This window comes from Mauremys reevesii, linkage group 8 (assembly GCF_016161935.1).
Source record: "Mauremys reevesii isolate NIE-2019 linkage group 8, ASM1616193v1, whole genome shotgun sequence".
NCBI lineage: Eukaryota > Metazoa > Chordata > Testudines > Geoemydidae > Mauremys > Mauremys reevesii.
The window spans coordinates 3,250,736-3,269,042 of NC_052630.1; the positions used below are offsets into that span (position 1 = coordinate 3,250,736).

An 18,307-nucleotide genomic window follows, 5' to 3' on the forward strand; every position below is an offset into this window, starting at 1 on the left:
GTCGTAGAGTGGATCTCCACAGTACCTGTCTCTGATGTGTGTTGGAACACAGTCACCCAACTGAACTTTAATGCAACCCACCAATCCAGGGGTGGGCAAACTTTTTGGCCTGAGGGCCACATCGGGGTTCCAAAACTGTATGGAGGGCCGGGTAGGGAAGGCTGTGCCTCCCCAAACAGCCTGGCTCCTGCCCACTATCTGCCCCCCCCCACTTCCTGCCCCGACTGCCCCCCTCAGAACCTCCAACCCATCCAACCCCCGCTGCTCCGTGTCCCCTGACCGCCCCCTCCGAGGACCCCCTGCCCCTAACCACCCCCCGGGACCCCACCCCCTATCCAACTGCCCCTGCTCCCTGTCCCCTGACTGCCCCGACCTCTATCCACACCCCTGTCCCCTGACAGGCCTCCCATGCCTATACAACTCCTCTGTCCCCTGACACCCCCCCAAAACCTCCACCCCATCCAACTGCCCCCTGCTCCCTGTCCCCTGACTACCCCGGGGACCCCCTGCCCCGTATCCAACCCCCCCGCTCCCCGCCCCCTTACCATGCTGCTCAGAGCAGCAGGACTGGCAGCTGGGCTGCCTGGCAGGAGCTCGCAGCCCCGCCGCCCAGAGCGCGGGCAGCATAGCAAGCTGAGGCTGCAAGAGGCGGGGACAGCAGAGGGGGTGCTGGGGACTAGCCTCCCCATCCAGGAGCTCAAGGGCCGGGCAGGACGATCCCGTGGGCCGGATGTGGCCCACGGGCCGTACTTTGCCCACCTCTGCACCAATCCATGGAATTCTAACTGATGCACTTGGACCATGGACTTCCTCGAGGGTAGGTGGACTCTGACAAGGGACTCGTTACAGCAGCATGGTGAGGTTATACATATATTAATCCATATATTTATCACAAATTAGCAGGGCCTCCTTTGAGAAGCCACATCCCTGCTTGGATATAAAACAGCAACAAGAGAATTCTGACTCAGAGACACCCCCACACATTCACACCCCGAGTTCTTATTTAACTATAACAAGGGAGATGAGCAAACTAACGAAGAGCTTTGGAAGGGTTAGAAACTCTCCTGCTCTAGGGCACGAGCTGACCTCTTACTTCTGGGGATCCAGGAGAAATTTGGGGAGGGGAAAGGGCAGGCAGCAGGTTATCACATCACTGCTTCTTGCCCCTTCCCCAGAAACAGTTGGTACTGGCCACTGGTGGAGCTGCTATCCTGGATTAGATGGGCCCTTGTTTGATCAATGGGGCTATTCCTATGCTCCTATATAAGATGATGAAACTAAACTTTCCATTGTCTCCTGTTTCTAGGACAAAGGCTATTGATGAACAACCAAAGTATAATTCTGACATGACTGCAGGCAGGGAAGCCTGTTGAACTCAGCCTTGCAGGAGCCTGGTGAGAGAGTCCCTTTGCGTTGCACCATCCCTCTGTACTCTGTGTTTCTCTTGCCAGCTTTCCCCCCTGCAGGCAGGACTGTGCTTGGCTGGCAGCATGAAGCCAGCGGAGTATCTTTTCCACCTCTGCCCCTGAAGGGAGGGCTGTGCTAGGTTAAGGGCCTGAAGCCAGGTGAGAGCTCTTTCACTTTCATCTCTTGTCAGTGAGTATTTCCATCCCTGCTCTGGCAATGGCTCTTTGATGGACACAGAAGGGAGGCAGCTTGACCTTGGAAGATAAAGCTAAAATGTCAAGCAATGGGATGACTAAGTGGAGAGCAGGGGCTGCAGACGCTTCCTGATGTAAAATAGTTCTTTACTCTCCACTTTGCCTGCTGACATTTGAAGGAGTGCTCACAGACTGCAGACTCAGTTCCAGGGACTGAGAACTCCAGACACTGGATCACAATGTTTGACGAGGAAAGTTCTAAATCAGAGCAAGCTCCCTTTACCGCTCTGCTTCAGACAGCAGTGAGACGCTGCCTGGAGGTGCTGGGTCCATTATGCAAGTTTCCTTCCCACCTTTATCTTTAGGCTAGGCAGAATTTGATTTTTATTTTGTTATCACTTTGACAGATAACATCCATATTTATTTTTACACACATTTTTATTTTGATCTACTGAAATTTTCACAGTTGTGGGAAAATATGCGGAAGGTCGGACACGGGGGTGTCAGACAATACTGATTTAATGATGGTAGACATCGAGATTACAAAAGTTAAAGCTTTATAACCATTAAAACACAAGTTGTCAACACCACATGGCAAAATATACAAAGTGAATATCCTTAAATCAAACTCTAAAAAGTTCTCAAGCAGCATTTTTCTTACTTTGCCTGTCTGTACATTTCAATTATTATCGATGGAAATATTCTTTTGTCCACTTGCACGTGTGTATGGCGAAATCGACATTTACCTACATTTACCGATAAAAATCGAATGCTTCCAAACCTATTTATCACCAGTGACTCAGACAGCTTACACTGTGCACATCCTACATTTGCCTTCCCCTCTTTTCCTCTAACCAGATGGGACGCAGTCATTTCTAGGCCCCTGTGGCTATGATTTTTGAAAGGAGCCTGCCTAGATCCCATTAAAATTCAATAGAAGTTGGATGCCTTTGAAAATGGCAGCCAGAGCTGCTTCCAGTCAGAGCGCAGTACCTGGAGAAAAGATCAGCTGATGCCACCGTAGCCTGGGTGAAGGACAGAGTGTCAGCTAGATTTTTCTGACAGTTTAAAAGTCACCGAGATCTTAAGGTTAAAGACAAGTCACTAAGTGATAGAGTTTTAATAGGCGACACTTTGCTTTACTGGAAATAGTATTTTACATTTACATACAACAGCATCTCTGACCCTGAAGAATCCTCAAATGCTTCCCAGAGCACCCCAGAAAGGCTGGCACCTCAGGGTGAGCGGGTGGCACTACCGTACCTCGCTATAGTGCTGGGAGAAGGCACTGCACCAATCCCCATCCTCTTACTAAAAAGCACATTGGGAACCTCAGCATCTCATCTGAAACTGCCCTGCATGGAGCCCAATGTGTCGTTCTTGGGATTTGAACCTGTGGTCCCAGGGAGGGTCGCTTAGACTGCCAAGCCAGCGTCCTCATGAACAATAAGAATGAATGGGATCAAGCGTCTCGGAGTCAATACAGCGCTTTGGAAGTAGAAAAAGCAAACGCCTGTATGTGCAGGCATATTTCCTTGGCCTGAATTAAAACCCTTTTCTTTTAGACTCTGGTGCGGCTGCTGCTAGAATACTGTGTCCAGTTCCAGTGTCCACAATGCAAGAAGGGTGTTAATAAATCAGAGAGGGTTAGGAGAGGATTAAAAGATTAGAAAATCTGCCTTATCGTGATAGACTCAAGGAGCGCAGTTGAGTTCACTTAACAAAGAGACAGTTAAGGGTTTACTTGACCTACATGGTAAAAGTACCTCCGTAGAATCAGAATAACAGAAATGTAGGACTGGAAGGGACCTTGACAGGTCAGATTTGTTCAATGGGGAACAAATATTTAATAAAGGGCTCTTCAGTCTAGCAGCAAAAAGTCTAATGCAATGTTCACAATGGTCCCTTCTGGCCTTGGAATCTATGAACCTATGAATGCCATTTAGAGAACCGATAACGGTGCTGAGACAAAAGGAGGCAGGGAGCTGGCTGGCTGCAGTCGTTTTCCTGCTAATTAGCCCCCATTTAAAAAAAAAAAGGCAGAAAACAAAGCTACCATGTCTGGTTCTTTCAGCTTCATGGACAAATCCTTCTCCCAGACAAAAGCTTTTAGGGACAGCACTCACCAATTCACTGAAAGAGGCTTGACTACAGTTTCCTATTGGTTGCTATGGCGAGTGATGATGCAATCAAAGAAGGGTATAATACAAGACTATGGAGTGGTGATGGATTTAATCAGCCCACAAGCAAGGGAGTTATCCAGGGATTCTGGCTGTGGAGAGGAAGGCAAGGCATCGCGAGCTGATTCATGCCTCATGACTGAACATTTACTAGCCACTGCTTAAGATAAATGCCGAGAAAGGTAAATAGCTTTTTTATGACTATGTAGCTACTCTGTTATGTGTGCATGTGTTTAGCTGTTCATGAGAGGAAAGTCGGATACAGAGCAGTTGTTAAGATGAGATGTTCCTTGAATTAAAGAAGAACATAGGAAAAGAGAAAGAAAGCAAATTAAAAGAGAGAAAATCCAGATGGATAGCTTTAGTCTGGTTAGCAAAGAAGTAAATATTGCCTACAGCAGGGAGAGAAGAGCTGAACATTTCTGCTTTATAGAAATGAATTTGTACAGAGGAATTGATCCTGCAGTGAAGTTAGGACAGGGACTACGTGACCCACTAGAGGGGCCCTACCAAAATAATCCCTGACTGAAGCTAAACGGTAGATTTCAATAAAATTCACTTGCTGAATAAGCATGGTGGTAAAAGTCTATTTCCTGACTATATTTTATTATTTTGACTACAATTGTTGTTTAATTTATTTGTATTTCAGTAGCAAGCAAGCTCCCCAATCAGGATCCCTGATTGGCACAACACATGGCATATTGGCAGACCTGGTGCTTTCTAAAGCAACAAGTTAGCGACTGAAAATGCAGTGAGTGCTTAGGCAAATCCGACAGTACCCGTGCACTCTTCCACTGAGTGCTACGGAACTTTGATTTACAGTCCAAATGTTTATTGGAAGATCAAGCAAGAGAAACATTTGTGTTGAACTAACTACTAGTTTAAGTTAACCAAATTTGCAATGTTCTTTACATTCCTTGGGGAGCATAAACTTCTAGCTAGAAACCCAGCAACGAGGTGCAGAGGTTTAATGTCTGATCTGAGCACCAGGGACAAACCCACTTCCCATTTGTTATTTCGGACAGGTGACTTTCTGGTCATGAGGTGGGATGGTCTAATGGTTCGGGTATCAGCCTGAGACTTGGGAGACTCACGTTCAATTCCTTGCTTTGCTACGTACTTCCTGTATGACCTTGAGAAAGTCACTTAGCCTCTCTCTATCTCAGTTTCCCCATCTGTAGAATGGGGACAATAGCACTGTCTTACTTTACAGGGCTGTTGGGAAGGCAAATATATTGAAGACTGTGAGGTGATAGGTACTATATAATTATCTAAGACAGAGGTGAGAGTGCTATTGGCAGAACTGTATTGATACGTGCAAATGCTGAATTTATCAGTTCTATTCTAGTGTACCAGGATGACTGGAAATTACCATTGCCACTGAACTGCAGAGACCCACCGATAATACTGGGACTGATAGAAAGCTATTGAATTTTTGACATTTCTATGAAAAGGTTTGCCTTTTTTTCCCCACAAACCTTTTTTTCCCTGTTTTTTTTGGCCAGCAAATTTTTAAAATACAAAATGTCAGTAAAAAATCTTCCCAAAAAGCTTTGAACGTTTTTCACAAACATGTCTCTGCATTTTCCACCCAGCTTTGGCTATTACAAATTCCCTTTACTGCTGAAGACCATATGGGCCCCATCGAAAGCCCCTCGGAGTCCGTGGAAAGAGCCCAGCTGATTTCAGTGGGCTTTCGCTCAGGCCCAGTATATTCAGCATTTCCTTGCTTCTGCTTTCAGAGTCGCAATGAACATTGAAGTCCGCAACATCTCTGACACAAGAGCCACCGTCTCCTGGTCCACAAACATCCCCTGCCCCGAGAATTATTACCACGTCATGTACCGTCCCAACTGGAACAGCGTCTTCGCAGGCTACTTGCGCCAGAACTTCCACCGCGAGGAGAGGGTCCCCCACTCCCGTAGCTCCCTGGTCCTTCACAGACTCACTCCCTCCACCGTCTACATCCTGTGCGTCACATGTAAAAACTCCTACCCCTCCAGCAACCACTGCACAACCTTCCACACCCTCGACCAGCACCCGCCGGCCTTGCGTGGCTTGAAGCAGGAATCTGCCACCTCCATGTGGATGGTGAGCAGCCTATTACTGCTCTGCTTTACGGCCTTCTTGGTCTATGGCTGCTTGCAGTTCTGGTCCTCAAGGTGCCACAAAGTGTCAAGGCTGGGGCAGTACAGTGCCAACCCAGAGAGGGAAGCGGGTGAACAGACAAGTTCGCCTGAGGGGACTCTGAGCACCAGAATGAAGGAGGAGCTGTTGGAAGTCCCCATGACGGCTGTCCTAATGAGGAGTTCCAGTTTCACGACAGAGAGCCCGTATAGGTCCCCCCACTGCTTCTTTCCCATCCAAAGCAGTGATGACAAAAGGGCCATCTTACCTCAGCACGGGTTCAAATGAAAGGGAAATAAAAGGAGCTCCCAGCATGGGGAACGCCTAGCAATTTGTTTTTTCATTTCAGTGGGGCTGCTCTCATGCTGCAGATGTTGACCTGACATGCATCGGTGTTCTTACTAGGATGTCCCTGGGATGGAACTTGGGGTGGAAAATGGCAGCCACGGGTGACAATTTTTGCCAAATTAGAGAAAAAAAATCAGATCCATTCTATACTTGAGAGTAAATTTAAGAAATCAGTAAAAAACAAGCCCCTAGGAAATTAAGGCCAAATTCAACTCTCAATAAACTTCCCTTCAGTGGAGTGACTCCCGATTTACACCAGCGTAGCAGACATGATATGTATTTGGAGAGGTACAGAGTGGAATAAAGACACGGGAGTTAACTTGTTTAGAAACAGCCCTTTCTGCCTAGTTGAAGATCATTGACATTTGAGCAGACTGGCTACACAACAGGACAGTCAGTGATCTGCACACTGAGACCAAGTCACACAACGGGCTCTCGGGGCTCCATCACATTGAAAACACACCACTCCCGACACAGGTTGGAGGCTCACAGTCCATTTCCAGCTGGGCAGCTATCCACGTCCCCAAATCACCACCACAACGGGCACCCCTTGACAGCAGGCACTCCCTGCAGAAAGGGCCAGGTTTACATGGACTCAGAGATGGAACTAAACGGTAGGCCTGATCCTGCTTGCTTTGAGGTCAAAGGTAAAACTTCCCTAGACTTTATTGGGAGACAGCACAAGTCCTGGGACTGTTACAGTCACGCCCTGCAGTGCAGCTGCCTGCGCTGTACTTAGTCACTGGGGACCAAATCCCGAGGCCTCAGTACCTGCAACTCTCATGGACTTCGCTGGCTCTACATTCACCTCACAGGGTTTGGCCCTGCTTAGGGGACTTCAATCTTCAGGGCACCTTTCACCTACAGAATTGCTTAAGGGGAAAACCAATCAGCCATTTTGGGTGGGGTTATGGGTAGCTTGGGGCTCTAGGAATGGAATACTGAGTCGTCTACTTCTAGGTCACTAGACAAGCCTGCAGTGCCCCTGCACGTGCTGTATCTGTACTGTGCAGTCATCTCATAGGGCCTTCAGTCACCTTTCTCTGGTAATAAAACTCACTACCATGACCTCCCAGGCCCCCTAGTTCTCTGTGAACAAGGCTGCCATATACATCTGATTGACAGATTGCCTGACACTGACGGCACCATCATTCCAATCATTCACCTTTCAAACTACAGGGATTGTGGTACCGTATAACTGGGTGGGAGGGGAGCCTCTCGCTGAGTCTCACCAATCCATTCTGATCTCTGCATCTCTAGACAGGGCTGTTCAGTGGCTCTGTCCCAGTGTCGGTCACCAACACAGGGCTGTGGCCTGTTGGCTCACTCTGACACCGGTGCTTCGAGGAGGAAAAAAGAACTGACAAAGCGGCGACGCACTGGTTCCCTCGTCCAGCTTTTCAGTCTCAGCAAAGCCAAAGCGACTTGTGTGTTTCTGCCGTTCTGCTAACGAACCTTTCCTGGCATTTCCCACCCTGTGACTGATTTCTGTGTACAATCTGCTTTCCTCATTGTTCATCCTCCCTAAATAAAGTCTTTCTTCCTGGCTGATGTGGCTCGTTACTGACCTTTGATCCGTAGAGGTAATAGGGCTGGACGTTGGCTGGCTTGTCTCTCTGTGGTTCCTGGGTGAATGGAATCGCTGTCCGTACAAACCTGTGGGGAGTGTGGGGAGGAACGGATGGTGCCTGTTAATTGCATTTCAGTCCAGCCGCACTGTCTGTTACATGCAAACCCTGAATTGTTCTTTCAAAGCTTAGCAGAGCAGAGAGGTTAAAGCTTCTCTCTAAAACACAATGGTGCATCACATGGGAAATGAAAACACTACTGCCCTGGTGCAGAGTGGAAACCTGCTGTTGTCAGTGTGGATTGTGTGGTGGGTGTGGGGGCTGTGAGTTACATCCAGTTTTGAAACAGGGCCTCCAGATGCCCTCTCCTGTTGTTTTTTCTTACCGGTTGGTGGAGCCATTGTAGCAGTAGTTGGGTAGAAAGTCAAAGTTTAGCTCCCAGAAGACGTGCAGGGTGATGCGTCCATAAGGCGCAGAGACGTTGTGATTGGCCTCTCGGAACATGGCATCAAAACTGTCCAAAGTCATGTGCTTACACAGCAGCCGGTGTGTCAGACGATTTATCTCCAAGAGCCACTCCAGCTCCTGCACCAGGCAAAGCAACAGCAGCAGATTTTATGTGTTATCAAGATCATAACAGAAGTCTTATTCAATCAACACGGAGATGATTACACACACACACACACACACACACACACACAGAGTCTTCCAAGTGAGGATGTATCAAATATTAAAGACATTGGTTGAACTCAAAAGGCCAAGGGCATTTGCACTTGCACTCCAGGGGTCTCATTCTACCATTTCCCTTCCTACAGGTGATGAAATGCAGTTGTTCCCCACGGAGCACGTCCTTGCTAGAATAGCACCTTTCACATCAGAGTCCCTGACATGTGGAAACTGATAATTATACTCTACTCGACCCTGATGGCCCTGCAATGTATCAGAGGCTGTGAACCATATGCACACAGGCACGTCAATCCAGAGTTCAGCCACATGGATGCAGTGGGGGGAAATTAAGCTCAGGACTTTCTTCTCCCAAATCACAGGATTCTACCATCTGTGCTCTATGAAGATCCTCCACTATGAAACTCCCAAATATAGTCCCTTTGTGGATCATGGGAGCCCTAGAAAAACCGAAGATAGGACAGAAAGAAGAGAATTCACAGATGGGTGGAAAACTACTGTATATGTGATTTCAATGCAGTCGTGGACAATGGTGTATATACATACTATGTCAGGGTATCATTCTCTCTGATTCTACAGCCCTTTCAAACAATCACTGAGCTTACCACAATGGAGGTCAGGTCTTCACTCTCAAAGCGGCTAATGGCCTGGTCTAACGATTTGTACATCGCAGCTGAAATACGCTGAGTTATGAGCCTGTTCAGGTCAATTGATCTACCCAGCAGCTGTGGACAAGAGGAAAAGATACTAGTGGGAAAATGGAGAGATGGATCCAAACTAGAGCCCAAGAGCCAAACCAGCTGGAAGGTGGAGAAAGTTCTGATAAGAACATAAGAACAGCCGCACTGGGTCAGAGCAAAGGTCCATCCAGCCCAGTATCCTGTCTGCCGACAGTGGCCAATGCCAGGTGCCCCAGAGGGAGTGAACCTAACAGGCAATGATCAAGTGATCTCTCTCCTGCCATCCACCACCACCTTCTGACAAACAGAGGCTAGGGACACCATTCCTTACCCAGCCTGGCTAACAGCCATTAATGGACTTAACCTCCATGAACTTATCCAGTTCTCTTTTAAACCCCGTTATAGTCCTAGCCTTCACAACCTCCTCAGGCAAGGAGTTCCACAGGTTGACTGTGTGCTGTGTAAAGAAGAACTTCCTTTTATTTGTTTTAAACCTGCTGCCCATTAATTTCATTTGGTGGCCCCTAGTTCTTATATTATGGGAACAAATAAATAACTTTTCCTTATTCACTTTCTCCACGTTACTCATGATTTTATAGACCTCTATCATACCCCCCTTAGTCTCCTCTTTTCCAAGCTGAAAAGTCCCAGCCTCTTTAATCTCTCCTCATATGGGACCTGTTCCAAACCCCTAATCATTTTAGTTGCCTTCTCTGAACCTTTTCTAATGCCAGTGGATCAAAACTTCGCTATGTGTGTCTATCTCTATCTTAAGGGGGGTTCAGAACCTGGAAGGTAAATAACCAATCTCTCCTTACTCACTGGACCTGAATACGCCTTGTCAGCATAATAATAAATGCTTTTGACTCAGTTTTCCAGTTACTACTTAAATATAGAAATCTGTTGTCATTAATCGTGACTGTACCCAGCAAAAGAACATGACCTAGACACTGACATTTTCAGTTGACAGTAGGACCTGGCTAAATACCCTAGAGATCAAGAGACCTTTAGGAAATGTCGGAGGCTGCTGCGTCTGTTGTACCTGGACGTGTCTCTGTTTGAGTAATGTCTCGTAGCGATTGGACGGTGGGTAAGGGATAATCACTCCATAATTCTTACATTCAGCCCGGAAACGTTTATCCAGTAAGACACTGGAAAAGGAAAATATTATCAATACATTTGCCCCATCAACCCTTCTCCTTCCTCTTAATCTTCTCCAAGGGCAAGTACATCCCCTTCTGAGTCCTGGCTTCTCTGAGTCATCCCCTTTATGAGCAGGGAGAGTTCTCCCAACCCCTCCTCCCTCTCTTTAACCATATTTTGATACCCCTATGTCATGAGGGTGTCTAACCCCACACTGGTAGACAAAGGGTTAATAGGTGCCCGAGCATTCAGGCAGCCATTTGGCTGTAACCAGAGGGCGTGCTGGGGGCAGTTTATTATCGGTCTCAGCTGGGGAGGAGCTGGGTGTTCCTCAAGGAAGGAGCTCAAGCCAGTGAGAAGAGAGACCCAGGGAGAGGAGGCTCAGTAGAAGTCGGGGAGAGTTCCCTCTCTCTGGGAAAGGCACCCACAGGGGTGGAGCCAGCCCCCCCCAATGGGTCCTGAAACAGGGTCTAGACTCCAGCAGGGTAGCCTCTTGGGTCAGTCTTCCAGATGAGGAAGAGGGAGATGGAGGCCCCGGGCAGGCAGCAGTAGCTTGGCTTGGAGTCTGCCTGGGGATGGTAGGGAGACGCCTGGGAACCCGCTACTCTGAAAGAAGAGTGGGGTTAAAGAGCAGCCCAGGAGGGGTGGAGGATGTAGTGGACACCTGATACCCCGGAAGGAGTGAGACTGAACGTGCCTGGCTGGAGCACCGAGTCATTAGAAGAGACAGACCGCCACAGGGGCCGAATGGCTGTTGGCAGGCGACGTCTGAGGGGCAGGTCCTGACAGGCAGCCCTCAGCCACGAGCCAGTGTGCTGTCCAGTGAGTCACTCTTCGACACCCCTCCCTAGTCAGACGCACAGCTGCCGTCATTACCCCGGGGCTGCCGCCCTGTTGTCCATTGTTCACGGACGCACCACCAACGGCTTGTGTAAATGGAGAGTGGGTGCGCGGCAAGGCGGGGCGTACATCTATAGAGCGCCGGTGTGCCCTGTCCTAACGGCCTGCCTGGGCCCTGCTACCGCGCACTAAAAGCTCCCAAGTGCGCACCGACCTACCACCATTGACGCTAACTCTCTGTCTAGACAAGCCCAATGAGTGCATGGCTGGTCTGACACGTGCAGGTGTTGGCAGGTACTGGGTAGCTGACACTGGGACTCTTTCACGGATGGGGGACCTTCTGCTTCAGGGAATGACATCATTGGCGGGAGACCACCCGTCTTCCATGGGCTCAGGTTGCAGCGTTAGCATTCACAGCAATGTGCTCAGATTGCTTCTTATTATGCTAATTTTTGTTTTGCTGTTAGCTCTGTCCCCCCCCACCCTCAATTTATTTGTTAGATCCATCTATTGTGGTCTGGTCACAGGTACCAACTATAGGCACTTTGGGGCAGGGATTGTCTCTTCTATTGTGTGCCTGCAGCACATAGCACAACACATCCTTGAGCCCTGCCTCTAGAGGATACCGCAGAGCAAACAGTAATAACAACCATCAGCAGCAATGGGATTCTCATACCTGCCAGCCATTGCTTTATAATAGGCAAAGATCTGATCTGCCAACTTGTACACAAACTGGTCAAAACACAAGTTCACCTGCCAGAGAAAGAAATATACATCACAAGGGAGTAAACAACATCGAAGAAATAGGCTCTTAGAACAAGTGTGAGCACGTATGTGTGTGTGTGAGAGAGAGAGAAACACTGTTTTAATAAAACAACATCACTAACAAAGCACTTTACCCTACATTTCCTGTCACCCAGCAGAGGGGTTTCCACGCTCTCATGATAAAGGAATGCAGACCACTGAGCATTTATGTTTCTTGCCTGTTATGAATCCTACCGTAAAAGCCATCCTCTCCCATCCCCTGTTCCCTTTATCTCTCAGTGTGAGCTGAGTGGAAAATCTGGAAAACCATGTTGATTTGAACTGAAACAGAATGTTTTGTTTTTTCTTGTTGAAATGAAACGAGCTGAACGAACCGTTTTGAATGGCATTTCGAAACGAGACGTCAATTCAAAATGAAACGTCAAAACAGCCTGTTTTAAAAAAATCGAAATGAAAGGCTTTGACAGTTACGGAAAGAAAACGCCATGACACAATCGAATTCAAATTTGCAAATAGTTTTGATGCTAAGAAAAATGCATTTTTTGGCAAATTTACTATCTGCTGAAAATAATTGCCCAGCTCTGCTCTCCATGTCCTTTCTTGCCTTTTTCCCCACTGACATCTCATGACTCTTTGGCCATCAGTTACACTTTACACACACCGGACGTGAATATTTTGCTTTCACTGGATCCACATGGAGCTGATTGCCGATTGGGCCATTGGTCAGCAGGAGCACAAAGGCTTCTTTGGAAATTTGTGGCCTTCTCTTGAATATTTCTCAGGGGTTTTTTTTGGTTTTTTTTAGGGAATGCCTCTAATTAATTCACTGAAAAATTGGTCTGTTCAGTCAAACAGGACACGTTTGTGAAGCAAGGGGGAGAGCTTCATTCATAGCACAGTGAGTCAAATAAAGAAGAACAGAGCTTACTTCAGCTTCAATTTCATCGTATAGGAACTGCTTTTTAAACTTGGTTAAGGCATAATATGCGCTGTCGTTGTATAGGTCCAAGGGATACAGCACGTACCTGAGGGGAAGAAAGCAGTTCATGTTAGAGTCATAGAGTTTATGGTCAGAATGGACCATCTGATCATCTAGTCTCAACTCCTATAAGCCACAGGGCACCACCATCACCCACACACTCAACCCAACAATCGCAATGAGGCCAAAGTATTGAGGCCCACAGGAGACTCGACTACAATGTGCCACAGGCAGAGAACAGGAGGGACCAAGGTGGGCTGGTGTCCAAGGCTCCCGCAGCGGCAGGGGGAGGATGAAGTGAGATATACCCAGATAATCCTCGCAAGCAACCCACACGCTGCAGAGGAAAGCGTAAAACCCCCAAGGTCATTGTGAATCGGACCTGGGGGGAAACTCCTTCCCAACCCCACACATGGTGATGATGCACCGAGCACCAGTACAAGGCATATGGCCCATCTGCAACCACTCCAGCCCAGGCAGGGCTGTTGGAATGGAGAATTCTCCAACCTTGTGCCATTCAGCTCCACCTACTCCAGCTCCTGAAACTCCCCCCACAGTCCCTAGATCACAGTTGCTGGAAGTAGCTAGAGGAGAGCTGGCTTTCTGCTAGCTGAGAGTTCCCCGCATCCCCGTCCATGCCAGGAAATTCACTGTCTGCCCTTTAAGAAACTTCTGTGCTTCTCTTGCTTTGCAAAGGAACCTTAGTGTCTGCAGCACCTGCCCCTGGAGTGGAAAACAATTTCTTTCACAAGGAAGCGGTTATAATGCATAACAAATGGCACAAGAGTTAGTATTATTTATTACTTGTATTACTGCAGTGCCTGGGAGCCCCAGCCAAGGACCAGGCCCCCATCGTGCTAGGCGTTCTACAAACAGAACAAAGGGACCGGTCGCGCACAACTGTATCACAAAGTCACATACGCACTCGAATACTTATCATAATCCTCTTATAAAACTTCTGTCCCCTAGGATAGGCTCCTTAGTGCCCTGAGCTCCAGCTAATGAACCCACCCACAGCCACCCTTAGGCTCTTACTCCATCATGGAGGGTTCCTTGGTTTCCAGGATGTGGTCCGTGAGAATCCAGGGCATGGACATCTCGATGGGGAACTGGATCCGGCGGCCCATGGTCAGCTCCAGAAAGAATTCTCGGAACCAGAGCTGGGACAGATCACAGCACTGCTGCAGGGCTTCTGGAAACAGACAGGATTTTCCCCCACACCGGGAGGGCACAGAGTTTACTGTCTGCAAGAGAACTAGGGGAAACCCACAGCAAAGGGCAGGCCCTGTAGGCCAGGCATAGCGTTTATTTTAAATGCGGTTTAACTATTCTATTCCATCACAGTTCTTAAACCACACCCATCGCCATGGTACCTGAGCACCGTAGGGTAGGAGAAAGAAAGGATTATGATCCTCACTTTAAAACTGGGGCACTGAGGCTCAGGGAGATCAAGTGATTTGGCCACGGTCACACGGGGAGTTTGAGGCAGAGCCAGGAAAAGAGCCCAGAGCCTTCCCACAAGACCACCCTTCATTTGCTAGTACTGTAGCATTCGTCCTCACTGAAGAGGTGGCCAGGGTCTGGTAACACGCCTGAAATCAGACTGAAGTGCAAACCCTTGTTTCAAAGTAAAATCTGCTGGCGAGGCCACTCTTGAGCAAGACAACCTGTCGCACCAGGCTGCCTACGCCCGTCCCGCCTGTGCAGCGCAGCCGGCCAGGGCCGGGTGTAAGTCCACCTCTGCTATAGCCTCACCGCTGATGTTGAGAAGGTGAGTGAAGAAGAAGGACTGCTTGTGGAACTCCTCGATGGCCAGGACTATCGGCCCATCCAAGCTGCTCCTCAGAGTCTTCTTCGAGCCGCTCTTGTCTGCGATGAGTGACTCCAGCATGGTCCGCACCATGTAAAGCTTTAAAAACACCAGCAGCATCCTGACTGATACAGCAGCACATGGTGCGCTACAGGAAAGCCCCCCCACCCCCGTCCCAGGGAGTTTCCACCCAATGGCTGGATCCTGTAGGCTGCTTCCATTATTAATTAGAGACCCACAAAGAAGACGGCCCTATGTATCGTAGGACAAGCGATGCACCAAAGGCAACAATGGGAGCTACCTGCGTAAGACATAAGCAAAGACTTTGGAAAAGAGAAGACTATATGGACCAACAGCTAACCCCCAGAATGGGCCACCACTGGGGACTCCCTGGGGAAGTGGAGATGGTTTACGTACCTGTGTGCTCGATGGACCCACTGCTCGTCGAGGGACCTTAATATCGAATCCACCTTTGGGGTCCTTCTCGCCTCTCAGACAGGGGTCATTAGGGGGCTCCCGACCTCCCTCCCAGTCACAGATCGTCTTCCGGATTGCCTGAAGGACGCTGGGATGGTGAAAGCAAAACTTTAAAACTTGCCTCTTAATGTACGGAGAAAATGCCCAACGCCATGCTCATAAGAAAAGAGAAAACACATTGTGAATGGCCACATGGTGGGATGGCTACTCGCACCGGCTGGTTTTGGGAGGGTGGCTCACCAGGGTTGGACTGTACCCGCCGGATGGTTACAGGTGCATTGGTCACACGAGGAGGAGCAACTCACCTTGGTTCATTATGGGTCTGTTGCTCACGAGTGCTGGGCGAGGTGCACTGGCAGGCTGTGGGTGTGGTGTATGGCTGGTTACAGCTGTGGGAGGGCTGCCCCCACAGAGGGTCGCCCGTGGGGGTTGGGCTGCAGACAGGAGAACACTACATACAGATATGCTTTAAGTTACATTTTGGACCCCACCTGATCAGGACATTCTTCTTCTTCCTGACTGCTTGTCTCAATGGCTCCCGGAGGGTCACCTGGGCAAAGTCTTGCAGGGCTGCATAGATGGTGTTTCTGATGGCCTGGTTAAAGACACTCTCCATCCGGCCCATCAGCACTTGCAGACCCTTGATCATGGCAATTACCTGGGTAAAAGGAACAAAACTAGATAAGTTTCCTTGTGTTTGCAGAGGTAACTCTGGTGGCAAAGGAAGGAGCATTATTGCCATTTTGCAGCTGGGGAGCTGAGACATGAACCCTGGGATTGTGAAGGGAATTAAGTGCCCCACTTCTATTGAATGTCAGTGGGGGATGGGGTGTGTCACTCCCCTAGACAGCTTTGAAAATCCCAGACTAAGTGATTTGCCCAAGGTCACACAGGGAATCTATGGCAGAGCAGGGAACTGAACGCAGATCTACCAGCTTACTGCCTTAGCCATCAGAGCATCCTTCCTTCTGAGGGCTGCCCAGCCCTTTGGGCAAAACAAGCCACGCTTAGCACCTACCTCCACAAAGGCAAATTTCTCCTCGCTGGTGTAGTTGTACCGGGTGGCTCTCTCGTACTCCTCAGCGGTGCCTGGGCAATCTTTGTTACAGAACTTATCGGTGGGATGTACCAGCTTCCAAGAATACTGGCAGGAGAAAACAAAACCAGTGCAACTAGTAACAAGCACAGCTGAGCAAAGTGAAATGTGCATCACGCAAAGAGAGCTTTCCATCCTTTTGGAAAAACACTCCCTCGCCTCCACTACTGTTGTTTATAGATAATAATTCCTTTGGGAAGCTTAAAAACAAGCTATTTCCACATCTTATTCCGCTGTGGTGTGCAAGCATTTGGCTTTGTTTATTGTAGGGTTGCCAGTAAGTTCTGGGCCACTGGCATTAAGTTCTTGTACTTTTCTAACATCAAGCTGACCCTTAATAGTTATTCCTAGAATTCTCAATAAAAGAGCTGTCAGCATCACCCCCGTTTTAGAAAAGGTGACCAAAAAAAGCCAAATTTTGAAATTTCAATGAAAAATTTCAAATTTCAGTGAAAATTGTTTTCAAAACAGTTGACTAAATTTTCACATTTCTCATTGGCAGGGTAGCAAGCCCCTGGTGGGGATGTTACTCTTGTTGGTACTCACCACTTCCATGACATGGGCGCTCCACTTGGAGAGCAGCTGCAGCCCCCGTAAAGCCAAGTCAAAGAGCTCTCTGTATTCCTCGTCTGACTTCTGGCTGTCCAGCCCCGAGCCGGTGACCACCTGGAGATTCCCCACACAGTGGCAAAATTAGATTCATAAACCCAAAGCCACGCTCTTCAGCCATGCCTGCAAGCTACGGAATGAGAGGTCTAGCTCCCCTTATCCCAGATGAAATCAATGTCATGTGGTTTTATAATCCGAGCCAGAAATGCAGCGGGCAACGTGTCCCCCACAGGAACAGCAAACTATTGTTACAATCCTAGCTCAACATGACTCTTAGTAAGCGCACAAGCAGCGTATTTCCTACAGACCTGGGACTCAGTGGTGTCTCTCCTATAACATAAGGGAAAATACAACTCCTTCCTTATCATCCCAGTGTCTCAGAGATTTTCCTGAGATGCCCCAAATATAAGACAGCTCTTTGTGAACCCCTTTATTTTGATTTAAATAACAACAGAAAAACACCCATACTCAAAGGTCTAGGCACCCTGCCAATTAGCGAATAATGACTAATGATGACCCAGCAGCAAATAATAATCACAGGCAAATATGAAAGGACTCAGTCAGCCAATACATCAAAATAGCAAGACAGGTCTTTTAGTCTCTCCCACGAATCTTCCTCCAAAGCCCTGGAAGGTATTTTATTTATTTCCATTTAAATAATAAAAAGACACCTGTGCAAAGCCCTAGCTGCTCTGACACATAATGAATTACACATGTTTTGTTGCAATATTATTCATATGAACTATATTGTCAATAATTATGTATTGTAACAAAGAGATAAGTGGCTTTTGCAGCATGCCTAGAAGCTCATCCAGTTTACACTACTTGCGTCTACTGACGACTTTAACAGTAGTTTGTACCACTCATGTCTCTCTCGCCCCCCCATGGAACATGGATGTGAGGTGCTGTACCACTCACTGGACTCCTCCTTCTTCACCCCGGGTGACGTCCGCCATCTCAGGTGGCAGCCTGAGGCAGCCGCTGCCCAAACATACCTCACTGTTGCTGTAGCGAGCGAGCTCTGAGATGAAGCGGATGTGGTCGTCTCGGATCTGGACCATCTGCTCACAGATGTTGTACTGGGGACTGATGCTGCTCTGAGTGCACGTCCACCTGGGCAGAAAAGCAGCCTCTTTAACTGCGAGGGCATCTGGCGGAACACGACTTTCCGCTCAGCTGCCTCCTTCCCTGGGCGCTCTGAAAGCCTGCCACCGTCAGAGCATCAGGACACAGCATACAGCAGTCCTCTCCTGCATCCCACCCTGAGACACTGGACAAATCGTGTGTGTGATGCATCCAGAGGCTGGTTCACATGGTGTTACACAGGGTTCTCATCTACCTCTTCTGCCAGGACAACCCTCCTTCAATTCCGCCCTTTTAATGCAGCTAGCCATGCTGTA

At 48.4% G+C, this 18,307-nt stretch overlaps 2 protein-coding genes across 6 annotated transcripts in view; one reads left to right on the top strand and one right to left on the bottom strand.

Annotated features, from left to right (window-relative positions):
* CYFIP2 (cytoplasmic FMR1 interacting protein 2) overlaps nucleotides 1–18,307 on the bottom strand; it is a 76,697-nt gene that overhangs the window by 28,492 nt on the left and 29,898 nt on the right. For 4 of the 5 annotated variants that reach the window (XM_039484831.1, XM_039484832.1, XM_039484836.1 and 1 more), the window contains 13 exons: nucleotides 17,903–18,020; nucleotides 16,845–16,964; nucleotides 16,221–16,346; nucleotides 15,694–15,860; nucleotides 15,143–15,290; nucleotides 14,671–14,824; nucleotides 13,951–14,107; nucleotides 12,865–12,961; nucleotides 11,848–11,924; nucleotides 10,231–10,339; nucleotides 9,114–9,233; nucleotides 8,210–8,409; nucleotides 7,825–7,912 (listed from right to left, as the gene is read on the bottom strand). In XM_039484831.1, the coding sequence (XP_039340765.1) occupies nucleotides 7,825–7,912; nucleotides 8,210–8,409; nucleotides 9,114–9,233; nucleotides 10,231–10,339; nucleotides 11,848–11,924; nucleotides 12,865–12,961; nucleotides 13,951–14,107; nucleotides 14,671–14,824; nucleotides 15,143–15,290; nucleotides 15,694–15,860; nucleotides 16,221–16,346; nucleotides 16,845–16,964; nucleotides 17,903–18,020 (1,681 nt within the window). The remainder of the gene's footprint in view (nucleotides 1–7,824; nucleotides 7,913–8,209; nucleotides 8,410–9,113; nucleotides 9,234–10,230; nucleotides 10,340–11,847; nucleotides 11,925–12,864; nucleotides 12,962–13,950; nucleotides 14,108–14,670; nucleotides 14,825–15,142; nucleotides 15,291–15,693; nucleotides 15,861–16,220; nucleotides 16,347–16,844; nucleotides 16,965–17,902; nucleotides 18,021–18,307) is intronic. The other variant, XM_039484833.1, reaches the window with a different exon arrangement.
* On the top strand, nucleotides 3,726–7,129 carry FNDC9 (fibronectin type III domain containing 9). The gene is made up of 2 exons (XM_039484837.1): nucleotides 3,726–3,963; nucleotides 5,524–7,129. Exon 2 carries the CDS (start codon nucleotides 5,531–5,533, stop codon nucleotides 6,194–6,196), a length of 666 nt encoding a protein of 221 aa, XP_039340771.1. The 5' UTR covers nucleotides 3,726–3,963; nucleotides 5,524–5,530; the 3' UTR covers nucleotides 6,197–7,129.